The 14,740-nt window shown below is 47.2% G+C and overlaps 1 protein-coding gene across 1 annotated transcript; it reads left to right on the forward strand.

Moving 5' to 3' along the window:
* Positions 1-5,142: 5,142 nt before the first annotated feature.
* klhl28 (kelch like family member 28) lies at positions 5,143-13,541 on the forward strand (the record flags this gene model as incomplete). The annotated part of the gene is made up of 5 exons (XM_080549782.1): positions 5,143-5,403; positions 9,881-10,518; positions 10,861-11,304; positions 12,539-12,747; positions 13,378-13,541. 5 exons carry the CDS (start codon positions 5,143-5,145, stop codon positions 13,539-13,541), a joined length of 1,716 nt encoding a protein of 571 aa, XP_080405908.1.
* Positions 13,542-14,740: the final 1,199 nt, after the last annotated feature.

A 14,740-nucleotide genomic window follows, 5' to 3' on the forward strand; every position in this document is an offset into this window, starting at 1 on the left:
AGCTGGCTGGCTAGCGAAGTTAGAAAACAAGACTCGGATTTCTCGCAAGTCCTAATAAATATACGTCTTGTGAAGTGCTAATACGTTGTCCAAAAAACTCCACGAAGTGTTCGGTTAATTTCCTGATACACGTACAAATCCTCGCGTAGGCTATGTCGATATCTGTGTCATCAGCTGATGTGTGTTGAATGTTTGCAAGCTATCTGCAGTGGAGCGTCGTTCATCGGCTGCGTTCGTCAACTCGCCCTGGAATCTGACCAGCACTCATGGAATGCCTCTTGTCCAATCAAATTACTTGGTCTATTTATGACGTTGAATCCATTGTGCACTCCGGCGTTCTCAGAGATAATTTTCGAACACAGCCTCACACCGAGAGAAGCATTAAAATGGCGAATTCAGCATGTCACAAACGGACCGCTTCCATGGTGACGCGAGCACATGAATATGGGAGAGATGTTGGTTGAGATAAAAAAAAACTTTAGTGCCATTATAATAATAATAACCTTTATTTGTATAGCACTTTCCCTGCAAACGTTGCAGCTCAAATTGGTTTAACATATCCACACAGCATAAAAACAATAATAGAACAATAGTAATCAATAAAACACACAATAGCAATAATATAAACTACATAATAAAACAAGAAAATAGTCACCTCTACTAACTTGCATGAGGTTGTAAAAAGTTGCAAACTAGACATCTGATTATCCAAACTCGAATTGCATTTCTATTAGAAAATACGAATTTTCCCTACTCTAGTTAAAATACACAAACAACAAACGAATAAATATCTATCACATTTAAATTACTGCAACTATAATACCAAGGAATATAGTATATGTATTGGCTGGTTTAGGCTACGTTTAAGGAATGACATTCTTTGACTAAGAAAGCCTAAATAACTTTGACTCATACATAACAAATAATATATCTAGAATCAAATGAATATACCATGAAACCAGATAAAAGAGTATATAATATGTAGAGACTGTAGTGTGACCCGTATTCTACCAGCTCACAAACTGTTCATGACATTTATCTGCTTGTCTTGATTGGCATGTGGTTTTCCCCTAATAGCCACTGTGGCCTCTCCTTGGGGGTTGAGGCGTCGGTTGCTTGCTCTTAGCACGTTGTGACCAATGCATTTGTAAACAAAACAAAAATAAAACGCCGCACAAATAAGATTTAACATTAGATGAATGGACTGATCGGTCTGTGCAGGCATTACCCCTTCCTAATCCAAAACGTATGTTTCATGCATAATATGATTGTGAAAGGGACAGTGGAAACCATGACAGTGGAAATTGACATGTATCAGAATATTGAGATTTTATCAACATCTTTATTTTACAAAACAAAAATACAGTTACCAATATGAACTTCGCCGCAGTGAGTGTTTTTATTTATCCTAGATCCTCCTTTTTATGGATTCTAGATGCATACAGCCAAACCTTTATTTTTGTATGTCAGGAGGAATGTCAAGGATATATAATGTCTGTGGTCATTAGCATACTTTCTGTTCTTGTGATATTGCCCTTTCTGTTGTGTTTTTCACTTACGCACGTCTTAAAACATTTGTACATCATGTTCAATAGATAACGGAGAAATGTAAAACATTACAGCACAAAATTGGCATTCCCTTCAAAGCGCCCCACTCCCGGAAGCTACGCAGACCAAAACTGTTTTGGTGTTTGTTTGTTTTCCTGACAGTCGCTCGGGGTCCCTGTATCCCGCTGGTCCCTGGTCCTGCCCCTGTCCCTGGTCCTGTCCTGCCCCTGTCGGTCCTGCCCCTGTCCCTGGTCCTGTCCTGCCCCTGTCCCTGGTCCTGGCCCTGTCGGTCCTGTCCCTGTCCCTGGTCCTGCTCCTGTCCCTGTCCCTGGTCCTGCCCCTGTCCCTGGGCCTGTCCCTGGTCCTGCTCCTGTCCCTGGTCCTGCCCCTGGTCCTGCCCCTGCCCCTGTCCCTGGTCCTGTCCCTGCCCCTGGTCCTGCCCCTGTCCCTGGTCCTGCCCCTGTCCCTGGCCCTGTCCCTGTCCCTGCCCCTGTCCCTGGTCCTGTCCCTGGTCCTGCCCCTGTCCCTGGTCCTGCCCCTGGTCCTGCCCCTGCCCCTGTCCCTGGTCCTGCCCCTGCCCCTGGTCCTGCCCCTGTCCCTGGTCCTGCCCCTGTCCCTGGTCCTGCCCCTGTCCCTGGTCCTGCCCCTGTCCCTGGTCCTGCCCCTGTCCCTGGTCCTGCCCCTGTCCCTGGTCCTGTCCCTGTCCCTGGTCCTGCCCCTGTCCCTGGTCCTGTCCCTGTCCCTGGTCCTGCCCCTGTCCCTGGCCCTGCCCCTGCCCCTGCCCCTGTCCCTGGTCCTGCCCCTGTCCTGCCCCTGTCCCTGCCCCTGGTCCTGCCCCTGTCCCTGGTCCTGCCCCTGCCCCTGCCCCTGGTCCTGCCCCTGTCCCTGGTCCTGTCCCTGGTCCTGCCCCTGTCCCTGGTCCTGCCCCTGTCCCTGTCCCTGGTCCTGCCCCTGTCCCTGGTCCTGCCCCTGTCCCTGGTCCTGCCCCTGTCCCTGTCCCTGGTCCTGCCCCTGTCCCTGGTCCTGCCCCTGGTCCTGCCCCTACCCCTGGTCCTGCCCCTGTCCCTGTCCTGCCCCTGGTCCTGTCCCTGTCCCTGGTCCTGCCCCTGTCCCTGGTCCTGCCCCTGTCCCTGTCCTGCCCCTGTCCCTGGTCCTGTCCCTGGTCCTGCCCCTGTCCCCCTGGTCCTGCCCCTGTCCCTGGTCCTGCCCCTGTCCCTGGTCCTGTCCTGCCCCTGTCGGTCCTGCCCCTGTCCCTGGTCCTGCCCCTGTCCCTGGTCCTGCCCCTGCCCCTGTCCCTGGTCCTGCCCCTGGTCCTGTCCCTGTCCCTGGTCCTGCCCCTGTCCCTGGTCCTGCCCCTGTCCCTGGTCCTGTCCTGCCCCTGTCCCTGGTCCTGCCCCTGGTCCTGTCCTGCCCCTGTCCCTGGTCCTGTCCTGCCCCTGTCGGTCCTGCCCCTGTCCCTGGTCCTGCCCCTGTCCCTGTCCCTGATCCTGCCCCTGTCCCTGGTCCTGCCCCTGTCCCTGGTCCTGCCCCTGTCCCTGGTCCTGCCCCTGGTCCTGTCCCTGGTCCTGCCCCTGTCCCTGATCCTGCCCCTGTCCCTGGTCCTGCCCCTGTCCCTGGTCCTGCCCCTGTCCCTGGTCCTGCCCCTGTCCCTGGTCCTGCCCCTGTCCCTGTCCCTGGTCCTGCCCCTGTCCCTGGTCCTGCCCCTGTCCCTGGTCCTGCCCCTGCCCCTGTCCCTGGTCCTGTCCCTGGTCCTGCCCCTGGTCCTGCCCCTGTCCCTGGTCCTGCCCCTGTCCCTGGTCCTGCCCCTGTCCCTACTGGGTACAACTCCGCCACTGCAATAAAAACACATCTCGTCGGCACATCTGACGCGCAACACAGGTATGTCTCTCTATCTCTCTCCTTCATACTCCTCTGATAAAAATTTAAAAAAAGATACCTATCTAGTATCACGTTTCTCACCGAATAGCCTGTAAAAATGTTACTAGTTGGGGGTATAATTCATCCACGACGTATCGCTTAACTGTGTTTATTTTTTAGCAGTTTTAGGCTCTTACTCTGCAGTGCCAATGAATGCATTGGAAATACAACATGCCCTTGTAATGGCAATTTCTCACACTAGGCCCTTCTAAAACCCATCATACGTCCCATGGTTGTATACGCAATTATGCTTAGCTTTGTTATATAATTGATTGAAGTCTTTATTTTGTGAAAGGACAGTGCTATCAGTTAGAAAATCTCAACTGTAGCTAGCTAGCCGATTTCGTTGCTGGCTAATGTTTAGACAGTTGCCAAGGCTGCGTTCGTAAATTCGCTCCGGAAATCTGATCAGCACTCATGGAACGCCCCTCGTCCAATCAAAACATTCGGTCCCTTTATGACGTCGAACCCAGTGTGCGCTCCGGCGCTCTCAGAGTGGATTTACGAACGCAGCTAACATGTATGGACGACGCGAAGGCAGCTAGCTATCTAGCTATGTTACTTAGCTAGATAACGGAATTATACCACCGCCCAAATAGATTCACGTTTAGCTTAGCTGACAGCTACGTATGTATATCACCGTGTGTGCTAGTTATCTATTTCGTCTACTCCTAATGTGAAGGGGACTGGAGCATTGAGATATAGCTAAGCTAACTAGCCTGGATAGTGTTACGTTCGTAAATTCGCTCAGAGTGCCGGAGCGCACACTGGGTTCGACGTCATAAAGCGACCGAGTAATCTGATTGGACGAGAGGCGTTCCATGAGTGCTGATCAAATTTCCAGAGCGAATTTACGAACCCAGCGCGATTAGCCCGCTTGCAAGGTTAGTATCCTTAGCTGCTTGACACTGACAGGTTAGTATCCTAGCTGTTTGACACTGACAGGTTAGTATCCTATCTGCTTGACACTGACAGGTTAGTATCCTATCTGCATGACACTGACAGGTTAGTATCCTATCTGCTTGACACTGACAGGTTAGTATCCTAGCTGCTTGACACTGACAGGTTAGTAACCTAGCTGCTTGACACTGACAGGTTAGTAACCTAGCTGCATGACACTGACAGGTTAGTATCCTAGCTGTTTGACACTGACAGGTTAGTATCCTATCTGCATGACACTGACAGGTTAGTATCCTATCTGCATGACACTGACAGCTACCTTAGGTGACAGTGAAATAAGACAATCAAAGTACTCATGTAGCTCCATTGTAAGATGTCTAACTCAAAGGATTTGCTAAAGCTACCATTTGTATGTGATGATGGTTTTATCAGTCAGATTTACTCAGTTGATTTGATGGAACCTCCTGTAAGATTTCCTGGAAACCATTGATACAATACTGTGTGATTCATGCATGATTCTGTAATGTGTTGTGTCTGAAGATTGTTCAATGTCTCTGTTTGCTGCCCTGTGTCAGTGGCTTGACTTGCGGTTTGTTCGGGAGACAACAGTCTATTCCCTCATGTGCATTATCATGATCATAGGAGGCTGCCCTGTGTTTTTATAGAAGGTGCCGGAATGTCCTGATGAAATGTAGCCTACTACTACTACTACGACTACTACTACTTGACAGCATCTTACTGATTCTGATATAGATTCTTCTTCTTCTTCATCATCAGATGGACCAGCAGGCCCAGTCCTATATGCTTGCCAGTCTGACGCGGCCCCACTCTGAGCAGCTGCTGCAAGGCCTCCAGCTGCTGAGGCAGGACCATGAGCTGTGCGACATTGTGCTGCGCGTGGGCGATGCCAAGATCCATGCCCACAAAGTGGTGCTGGCGAGCATCAGCCCCTACTTCAAGGCCATGTTCACGGGCAACCTGTCTGAGAAGGAGACCTCCGAGGTTGAGTTCCAGTGCATTGACGAGGCGGCGTTACAGGTATGACAGAATAATGGTTTACAGGTATGACAGACTAGTGGGTTACAGGTATGATAGACTAGTGGGTTACAGGTATGATAGACTAGTGGGTTACAGGTATGATAGACTAGTGGGTTACAGGTATGATAGACTAGTGGTTTACAGGTATGACAGACTAATGGTTTACAGGTATGATAGACTAGTGGTTTACAGGTATGATAGACTAAAGGTTTACAGGTATGACAGACTAATGGTTTACAGGTATGACAGACTAATGGGTTACAGGTATGATAGACTAATGGTTTACAGGTATGATAGACTAGTGGTTTACAGGTATGACAGACTAAAGGTTTACAGGTATGACAGACTAGTGCAGGGGTAGGCAACCTTTTTGATATGAAGTGCCATTTTTAAATTTTCTTGTTAGTCAGTGTGCCAACCACAATATCAACATTAATTATGACTCGACATCAAACCAAACCAAACAGACCAACAGATCTGCAATTTTATTCCACAACATGAACAACAATTTTCAGCAAAGAGCTATGTATGCAAAGCCATGTATGCTAAATAAACCTAAAAATGTAACTAACTGAAACTTGAACAAAATTACCAACATAACATCTAAGACAACTAAACTTTGTGATGCGTAGCACAACTTTAAGCAAATTGGAGCGCTCAATTTCTACCAAAGTTGCTAACTGCGCTCCCTATGGTTATCATTTTAATAAGTAGGCCTAACTGGAGGGTGATTATACAAGGGTCTTACTTGTATGAATTCTAATTTATATTTATATAATTATTTGGTTGTTACTTACATTTTATTCTTTTATTCCAACCACAACAAACATATATATTTTTTGGGTTGCAAAGAGCTATGTATGCAAAGCCATGTAAACAGTCCTAACAATCAATGTCGTGATCCCTGGCCCTGTTTTCCTTTGCTCAACTCCATTATCTGGGGGTGGTACTTGGTCACTTTAAGTTGCACACAATTAATGCAACCGCTCCCCTCTGTTTCCCGACCATGGCAGGGGCACCATCTGTTGTCACTGCAAAAATCCTGCTAATGTCAATCCCTCGCTCCACAAAATGCTCAATAAGAACTTTAGCGATGTCCTCACCTTTTGTTGTTTCTGGCATTGGTTTTAGGCAGCAGAGCTCCTCCCTTACAGCAGAATCACAGTATCTTGCTATGACAGCCAGACGTGGCATGTCATTCACATCTACGCTCTCATCAAGCGTGAGGCTAAACACCGTCGCATCTTTCAAACCAGCGGTCTGCTGCGCTTTCACGTTTTCTGCCATTTCTCCTATTCTTCGTTCCACACTTCTGTCTGACACTGGGATGTCTTTTATTCTTGATTTTATTGTGTCTTTGTTTGATAAGCCTTCAAACAAAACATCTGAGCTACAGAGGAAAGCCTCCTTAATATATTCTCCATCAGTGAATGGCTTTCCACGTTTCGCAATGCAATGAGCAATGCGAAAGCTTGCTTCAGTTGCGTGATTTTTAGCAGTGGCAAATGCTTTAAAGGTGCTGGCCTGCTTCCCATACCTTGACACAGCACGTCTTATTGATTCGGCCTTGTCTGCTTCATCCTTGAACGACTTGAGTTATATTGATACAAGTATCGAATCGAATTCAGAATTTTACTTTGAAAATTGGCGCCAGAATACGGCTCTCGTGGAGTGGATGAGACTAGGGCTGCATTCGTAAATTCGCCCTGAGAGCGCCGGAGCGTCCCCGAGACTGCCTCTAGTCCAGTCATGTCAAAGTCAAATACACAGGGGGCCAACATTTAAAAATGGTACAAGTGGAGGGCCGGGCTGGTTCAATGTTTATTAAAACTCGCAATTATTGCACATATTGAACCAATACCAATAACACAGCCTATATTGCACTTAACATTAATCATTACATTAAATTAAGTAAAACATAAATAAAATCAGTTGCAATATTTTCTCAAGGCTCTTTCAGTAATAAATTGAAAACGTTTTATTTTTAATTTTTTTTAACAGGTAAACAGCTAAATGTAATTTTCATTCAAAGCTCAATGGCAAGATAAATGCAAAAATGAAACAGCATGCATTAAAAACAAATCAGTGTGCTGCTCCGATCCTCACCAATGACTGTCTTCTATAATAAAATTAGAAAAGTTAGTGCAAACTTGCAAAAGTGCAAAACAGTTGCATTAATTTCTTAGGCAACATGTCCCTGGGTCCATTCAACTGGAGAAAAATAAAATAATTCCCTTCAAAGAAATATCAAGTCCAAGTCCTTTCTGCTCACTTGTCTGAGGCTGAGCCCGATACTTGGTGTCTCATCTTGAGTACAAGTTCATTAATGTTTGGGGTCAGGCTCTGAGCTGAGGAAATCCTCAGGATTGAGTTCAGATGTTCATCACTAAGACGACTCCTATGTGATGTTTTGTTTAGTTTCATCAACGAAAACAGTAGTTCACACACGTATGTGCTGCCAAACATAGACGGCGTGCGAGCAACTTGGGTGCGCAGCTCAGGCATTGTGTCGGGGATGAAACGAGCAAACTCAGCAGCGCCACGGACTCATATTTTGCCTTCAATGTGTCATTACACTGGAGCTCAATCAGCGCCATTTGGAGATTTGCTGGTGCACTTTCCACGTCAACTGCAAATGGATTGCTGAGCAGTTGAAGCCTGCTTTTTTGGGCTTCAAAGTCGGAAAATCTCCGCCTGAATTCGGCAGCAAGTATGCCGAGTTTGTCAGCAAACTGTACTCGGGAACACTCGGGAATTGACGGCGATGTTTCGGCCTCCACTGTGACTGTGCTGCTGCTGCTCATGACGAGTACTGAAGTGAAGAGAAGACGCGGGGTCGCGCTTGCTCGCGGGCACTCGGTACGCGCCAATGCATCTTGGGACTTGTAGTATTATGGTGCTGCGGGCACATAATACTGCGGGCCGGTTTTAATAGTAATTAAATATCATCCCGCGGGCAAGAGAGAACTCATTCACGGGCCTGATCCTACTTGGTCCCATTGTGACATTGAACCCAGTGTGCGCGAATTTACGAAAGCGGCCAACATATTATTATTATTTTTTTATCCCATTCTCGCACTTATTGATTAGCTGTCGCGTGCCACTGTTTAAGCTGTCGCGTGCCACTGCTGGCACGCGTGCCATAGGTTGCCGACCCCTGGACTAGTGGTTTACATGTATGATAGACTAATGGTTTACATGTATGACAGACTAAAGGTTTACAGGTATGACAGACTAATGGTTTACAGGTATGACAGACTGACTAATGGTTTACATGTATGACAGACTAAAGGTTTACAGGTATGACAGACTAATGGTTTACATGTATGACAGACTAATGGTTTACAGGTATGACAGACTAATGGTTTACAGGTATGACAGACTAAAGGTTTACAGGTATGACAGACTAGTGGTTTACATGTATGATAGACTAATGGTTTACAGGTATGATAGACTAGTGGGTTACAGGTATGATAGACTAGTGGTTTACATGTATGATAGACTAAAGGTTTACAGGTATGACAGACTAATGGTTTACAGGTATGACAGACTAATGGTTTACAGGTATGACAGACTAGTGGGTTACAGGTATGACAGACTAGTGGGTTACAGGTATGACAGACTAATGGTTTACAGGTATGATAGACTAATGGTTTACAGGTATGATAGACTAATGGTTTACAGGTATGATAGACTAGTGGTTGGCAGTGTTTATGAGATAGATAGTTACTCAGGGTTCCCACGGGTCCTTGAAATCCTTGAAAGTTTGTGAATTTGAGAAAAAGAAATCAAGGTCTTAAAAGTTTTTGAAAATAGACATGGGTCATTGAAAGTGCTTGAATTCCTCTCTCTCTCTCTCTAAAATAATATATATATATATTCAAAAATGTTTTACTTAGCTCGTCAATTAGTTCTGTCTCAAACTATGCCGTGTTGGGTCCTTGAATTTGAGGGAATTGAGTCTTGAAAGTCCTTGAAAGGTGCTTGGAAGGTGCTTGAAATGTGCTTGAATCTGATGTTTCAGAAGGTGTGGGAATTTAATTTTTAATACATTTTGCCATTTAGCAGACGCTTTTATCCAAAGCGACTTACAATTACGAATTACAGGGACATTCCCCCTGGAGTAACTGAGGGCTAAGTGCCTTACCCAAGGGCACACTAGTAGTGGTGTGGTTTCAGGCGGGATTTGAACTCACAACCTTCCGATCCCAAGTCCAACTCACTATCCACTAGACCACCACTACCCCCGTGTTGGGTGAACAAAGATAGTTACTTTGTTCATCCCCAAGGGGGAAATTAAGATGTTACAGCAGCTCACAAACAACAACAACAAAATAAAGTGACTATAGAAGCTGCACTACAGTGTTGTCTATTAGCGACTTGAACCTTTATGCAGTCTTTTTTTTCCTTTGGGTGCTAGTTGTCTATGGACTTGTTTCCATCACTTTCTCATTATGTTTCCCCCCCCCACCTGTAGGCCATCGTTGAGTATGCCTACACTGGCACAGTGTTCATCTCGCAGGAAACGGTGGAGTCCCTCCTGCCGGCGGCTAACCTGCTCCAGGTCAAACTAGTGCTGAAGGAGTGCTGCTCCTTTCTAGAAAGCCAGCTGGATGCTGGGAACTGTATAGGCATCTCCCGCTTCGCCGAGACCTACGGCTGCCACGACCTCTGTCTGGCAGCCACCAAGTTCATCTGCCAGAATTTCGAGGAGGTGTGCCAGACGGAGGAGTTTTTCGAGCTGACGCGGGCGGAGCTGGACGAGATAGTGTCGAACGACTGTCTGAAGGTGGTGACCGAGGAGACGGTGTTTTACGCCCTGGAGTCCTGGATCAAGTACGACGTGACTGAGAGGCAGCAGCACCTGGCTCAGCTGCTGCACTGCGTCCGGCTGCCCCTCCTCAGCGTCAAGTTCCTCACCCGCCTTTACGAGGCCAACCACCTCATCCGCGACGACCACACATGCAAGCACCTGCTCAACGAAGCCCTCAAATACCACTTCATGCCTGAGCATCGCCTCTCCTACCAGACTGTGCTGTCCACGCGGCCGCGGTGCGCTCCCAAGGTGCTACTCGCGGTGGGAGGCAAGGCTGGACTCTTTGCCACCCTGGAGAGGTAATACCTGAAACCTTTTTATTTTATTTATTTTTACTATGCTTTTAGGGCATTTCAGCTTTATTGGGATAGAAACAGTAGATTGACAGGAAGGATAGGTGAGAGAGAGGAGGGATGACATGCAGGATGGGTCGATGGTCGGAATCGAACCAGGGACTCTGGGATTACGTGGCATGCGCCTTAGTGAGCTACGCCACCCAGACGCCCCACCTGAAACTTTTTCACGTCTGTGTGCTTATCTATTATAAGTAACTTATGTGCATGTTTATTGAAATGATAAACGGGAGAAAATAATTGACCGAAGTGTTGTTTTGTGTTTTATCTCTTTTTCCTCTTTCGCAGCATGGAGATGTATTTCCCTCAGACGGACTCGTGGATCGGGCTTGCCCCTCTTAGCGTGCCGCGCTACGAGTTCGGGGTGGCGGTGTTGGACCAGAAGGTGTACGTGGTGGGAGGCATCGCCACGCACATGCGACAGGGCATTAGCTACCGGAGACACGAGAGCACGGTAGAGCGCTGGGACCCGGACAGCAACACGTGGTCCACGGTGGAGCGCATGGCCGAGTGTCGCAGCACCCTGGGGGCGGTGGTCTTGGCCGGGGAGCTGTACGCCCTGGGGGGCTACGACGGCCAGTACTACCTGCAGTCTGTGGAGAAGTACGTCCCCAAGGTGAAGGAGTGGCAGCCCGTGGCGCCCATGACCAAGTCCCGCAGCTGCTTCGCCACGGCTGTGCTGGACGGCATGGTGTACGCCATCGGCGGATATGGCCCCGCCCATATGAACAGGTACGTTGGTGGTATTCCTCAATTCATGTTTTTTAAAAACAACTATTTTTTTGTCTTTTGTCTAATGTATGCATCGGCACAGGGAGTTTTGGTTACATATATGTATTTAGTTTTGTCCTGGACTTGTAACCTGCCAGATTTCGAGATAATCAGTTCAAGGTCCCTGCAGGCACGGGTCTTACCTTATGCTTCAGAAGCACTTGCATCAAAACCCTACCCTTCTCTTTGTTCCTACACATGACCGTTTGTACATCAAAGAGGTTATTTACGGTCGACACCACCCCACAAGACCTTTTATATAAGAGGGCTTTGATCCAATGGGAATGCTTTCAGACCCCCCATTCAATAATGCTCTGTCGCCCGGCCAGCAACACACAACCCCTAGATTTCCGTGCTGGATCCAGATCTGTTGGGTCTCCTTGGTCGTCTAGTTGAGGTAGCAAACAAGTGAGGGATGTCAAGTGCTGCTGTGAAAACGACCCACGGCCTGCTAATGAGTGGAGAGGGAAATCAGGAGGCAGCCGTTGCTTTTTTCTTTGGTATAAGAGCTCTCCTGCTGCTGGTTGGAGCTCTGTCTGTTGGCGTTGCCCACTAGAGAGAGATGTCTCTTGTTGTTGTTAGCCCTGTCTCCTTGACTCCCCAAACCCCTCAGGAGAATGTTTGGCACTGTTTTTCCGTCCATCCCCCAATGAAACCTGCATGCACTTAAATGCTGTGAGGTAACTCCCAAACATTTTTTCCAGTGATGTTGTCAAGGGTTTCATCACTGACATTAGCACTGTGATTAAGGACAGCGAGAGATGTCCTCGTTTAGTTTGGCTGTTTTTGGATGTGGTGTTAACACTGTTATCGCAATTTAGTTGTGGAGTACAATTTTATTTCTCTAGACTTTATAAATAACAAGTGATAGGCCTACTTGTTTTTATCTTTATTTTTTACAAGGGTACCTGTTATGAGTTATTGACAAACTATAGCTCCTTAGCCTGTTTGCCATTAAGATATTCCCAATGTTTACATGGCATACATTTTCTAGTACGGATACACATTGAAAAGCAACAGCACATTAAGATTCAGTTGATGCTCAATAAAAGAAAAACGAGTGTTGCCCCATGCATCCACCAAAACGTAACAAGGAAAAGGCACTGCTTATGTCGCTGAGGAAGGCTAACTTGACCGTTTGCTACAATCAGTGAATGTTTAGTTTTTTTACTGGAGCGTTGTCTGTCCTGCACAGCGTGGAGCGCTACGACCCCAGCAAAGATGCCTGGGAAATGGTCGCCCCCATGGCTGACAAAAGGATCAACTTTGGAGTCGGGGTCATGCTAGGGTTCATATTCGTGGTTGGCGGACACAACGGGGTTTCCCACTTGTCCAGCATCGAGAGATACGATCCACACCAGAACCAGTGGACCGCCTGTCGGCCGATGAATGAACCTCGCACAGGTCAGTTGGGTTGTTGTGATTTGTACAGGAAAGTGATTCAAGAAAGATTAATCAGAAAGAGGGTTTTGGTTAATTTATGCTTCAGGAATAAAATAATTGTAATACAGAAATGCATGGTGAATATTAATACAGTAAATGAGTACTAGAGAGGATTGTTTTAATCAAGGCAAGCCATGAATGCACAGAAATCACTTGGAAAAAGTACATTTTTAAATCATTTTAACGAATGACATTAACCTCTTTATCCCCTCTACCCCCCTGTACAGTTTCCCTACTGTAAATAATTTGTAGATTACTTTTTCCTGCTATGACTGATGGATACATGATTCACTTAGGCTAGTACTTACTTACAACAAATACATTTGTCTAAGTCGCTTTGGATAAGCGCCTTTAAGTAAGTAAGTAAAGTTTATTTCTATAGCACCTATCCAGACCACGGGTCACAAAGTGCTTCACATATATAAAAACATAATAAAAGAGCAAAAGTTATAGCAGGTTAAAAGAAATAGGTAAACAAGTGAAAATAAGAACAAGAAACAAAAGCGCCTGCTAAATGCCTACAATGTAAACATAACATCATCCAAGTACAACTATGTTCCTTTTTTTTGCGTCCCCTCTCTCCCCCCCCAGGTGTTGGCTCTGCCATAGTGGACAACTACCTCTATGTGGTGGGGGGTCACTCGGGGTCATCCTACCTGAACACGGTCCAGCGGTACGACCCCATCACAGACAGCTGGCTGGACTCCAGCGGTATGCTGTACTGCCGCTGTAACTTTGGCCTGACTGCCCTTTGACCCATGGCTCAGCCGGCTAGGACTCCTTAAGGAAAGACTTTTAGACGCAAAAGGGTTTTCTTTTTATTTGTCTTTTGCCCCGCCCCCCCCCCCACCCCCCCCCCGATTCATCCTCAGAGGGCTGAGGAGGGCTCCACGCTGATGGTGGATCCCAGAGAGAGAGAGAGGGAGAGAGCTTTCTGGGTTGGATGGATGATTGTGCCTGGCTGCCTGGCTGGCTTGCTGGCTGCCTGGCTGGTTGGTTGGCTGCCTGGCTGGCTGGCTGGTTGGTTGGCTGGCTGCCTTGTTGGCTGGCTGGCTGGTTGGTTGGCTGGCTGGTTGGTTGGCTGGCTGGTTGGTTGGTTGGCTGCCTGGCTGGCTGGCTGCTAGCGCGGGGGACCACGGAGATGGCCAGAGTCGAGTGAGGGAGGGTCTGGACGGACGGATGGACGGACGGACGGACGGAGGAGAGGGGCAGATCAGGACGTATGACGTCACAGAGAGAGACGTGGAGAAGACGACCACTCTACTGCTGCTGGACCACCACAAGGACTCTGAGCCATCGCACCAGAGGATTGTGGGAGAAAACCTATCACATCGTAGACATTTTTGTTGTTGTTGTTGTTGTGTTTATGCCATTTTTTTATTGCGATCGTTTTCTTTTGTTATTTTCCTGCCGTGAGCAGCACACATGTGTTCCAAATGTTTTTTTGATCCTTAAAGTTTGATTGCGCGCGTGTGTGTGTGTATATGGAAGTGTGGCCGAATTAATCTGTGTGTGTACGCGAGTATGTGCATGTCAGATGAAATGATTGTTTGTTATTTTTCGTGTCTGTGTGTGCAGGATTTAAACTCAGGCAGGGTGAGTGGTTCACCCACTGAGTTTGAAAAATGTTCTGCATCGAAATCAGTGCTTCACAAAAAGAGAAAAATCGGAATCTTTATATTCACTTAAAAAAGGGCTGCCTTTTTTCTCTGTTGTAAATAGTCGAAATGAAAAAAGAAATATAATAGATATGAATATATCCTCTCCAGTGCATTGCCTGTAAATGTTTTCTGCACTGGGTTACTAGTTATGGGATGTTTGTGTGTGTGATAAACTAAACCCCCCCCCCTCACTGAATTCTCCCTGAGAGTGCTCTGCCACCTGTCTCCGCTTCCCCCTCTGACTCTGTTATAGCTTCTGTTACATCTTCCTGTGGTCAGATCACCCTCCATCC

The sequence above is a fragment of the Nansenia antarctica genome (genome assembly GCF_963989245.1).
Source record: "Nansenia antarctica genome assembly, chromosome: 1".
Lineage (NCBI taxonomy): Eukaryota > Metazoa > Chordata > Actinopteri > Argentiniformes > Microstomatidae > Nansenia > Nansenia antarctica.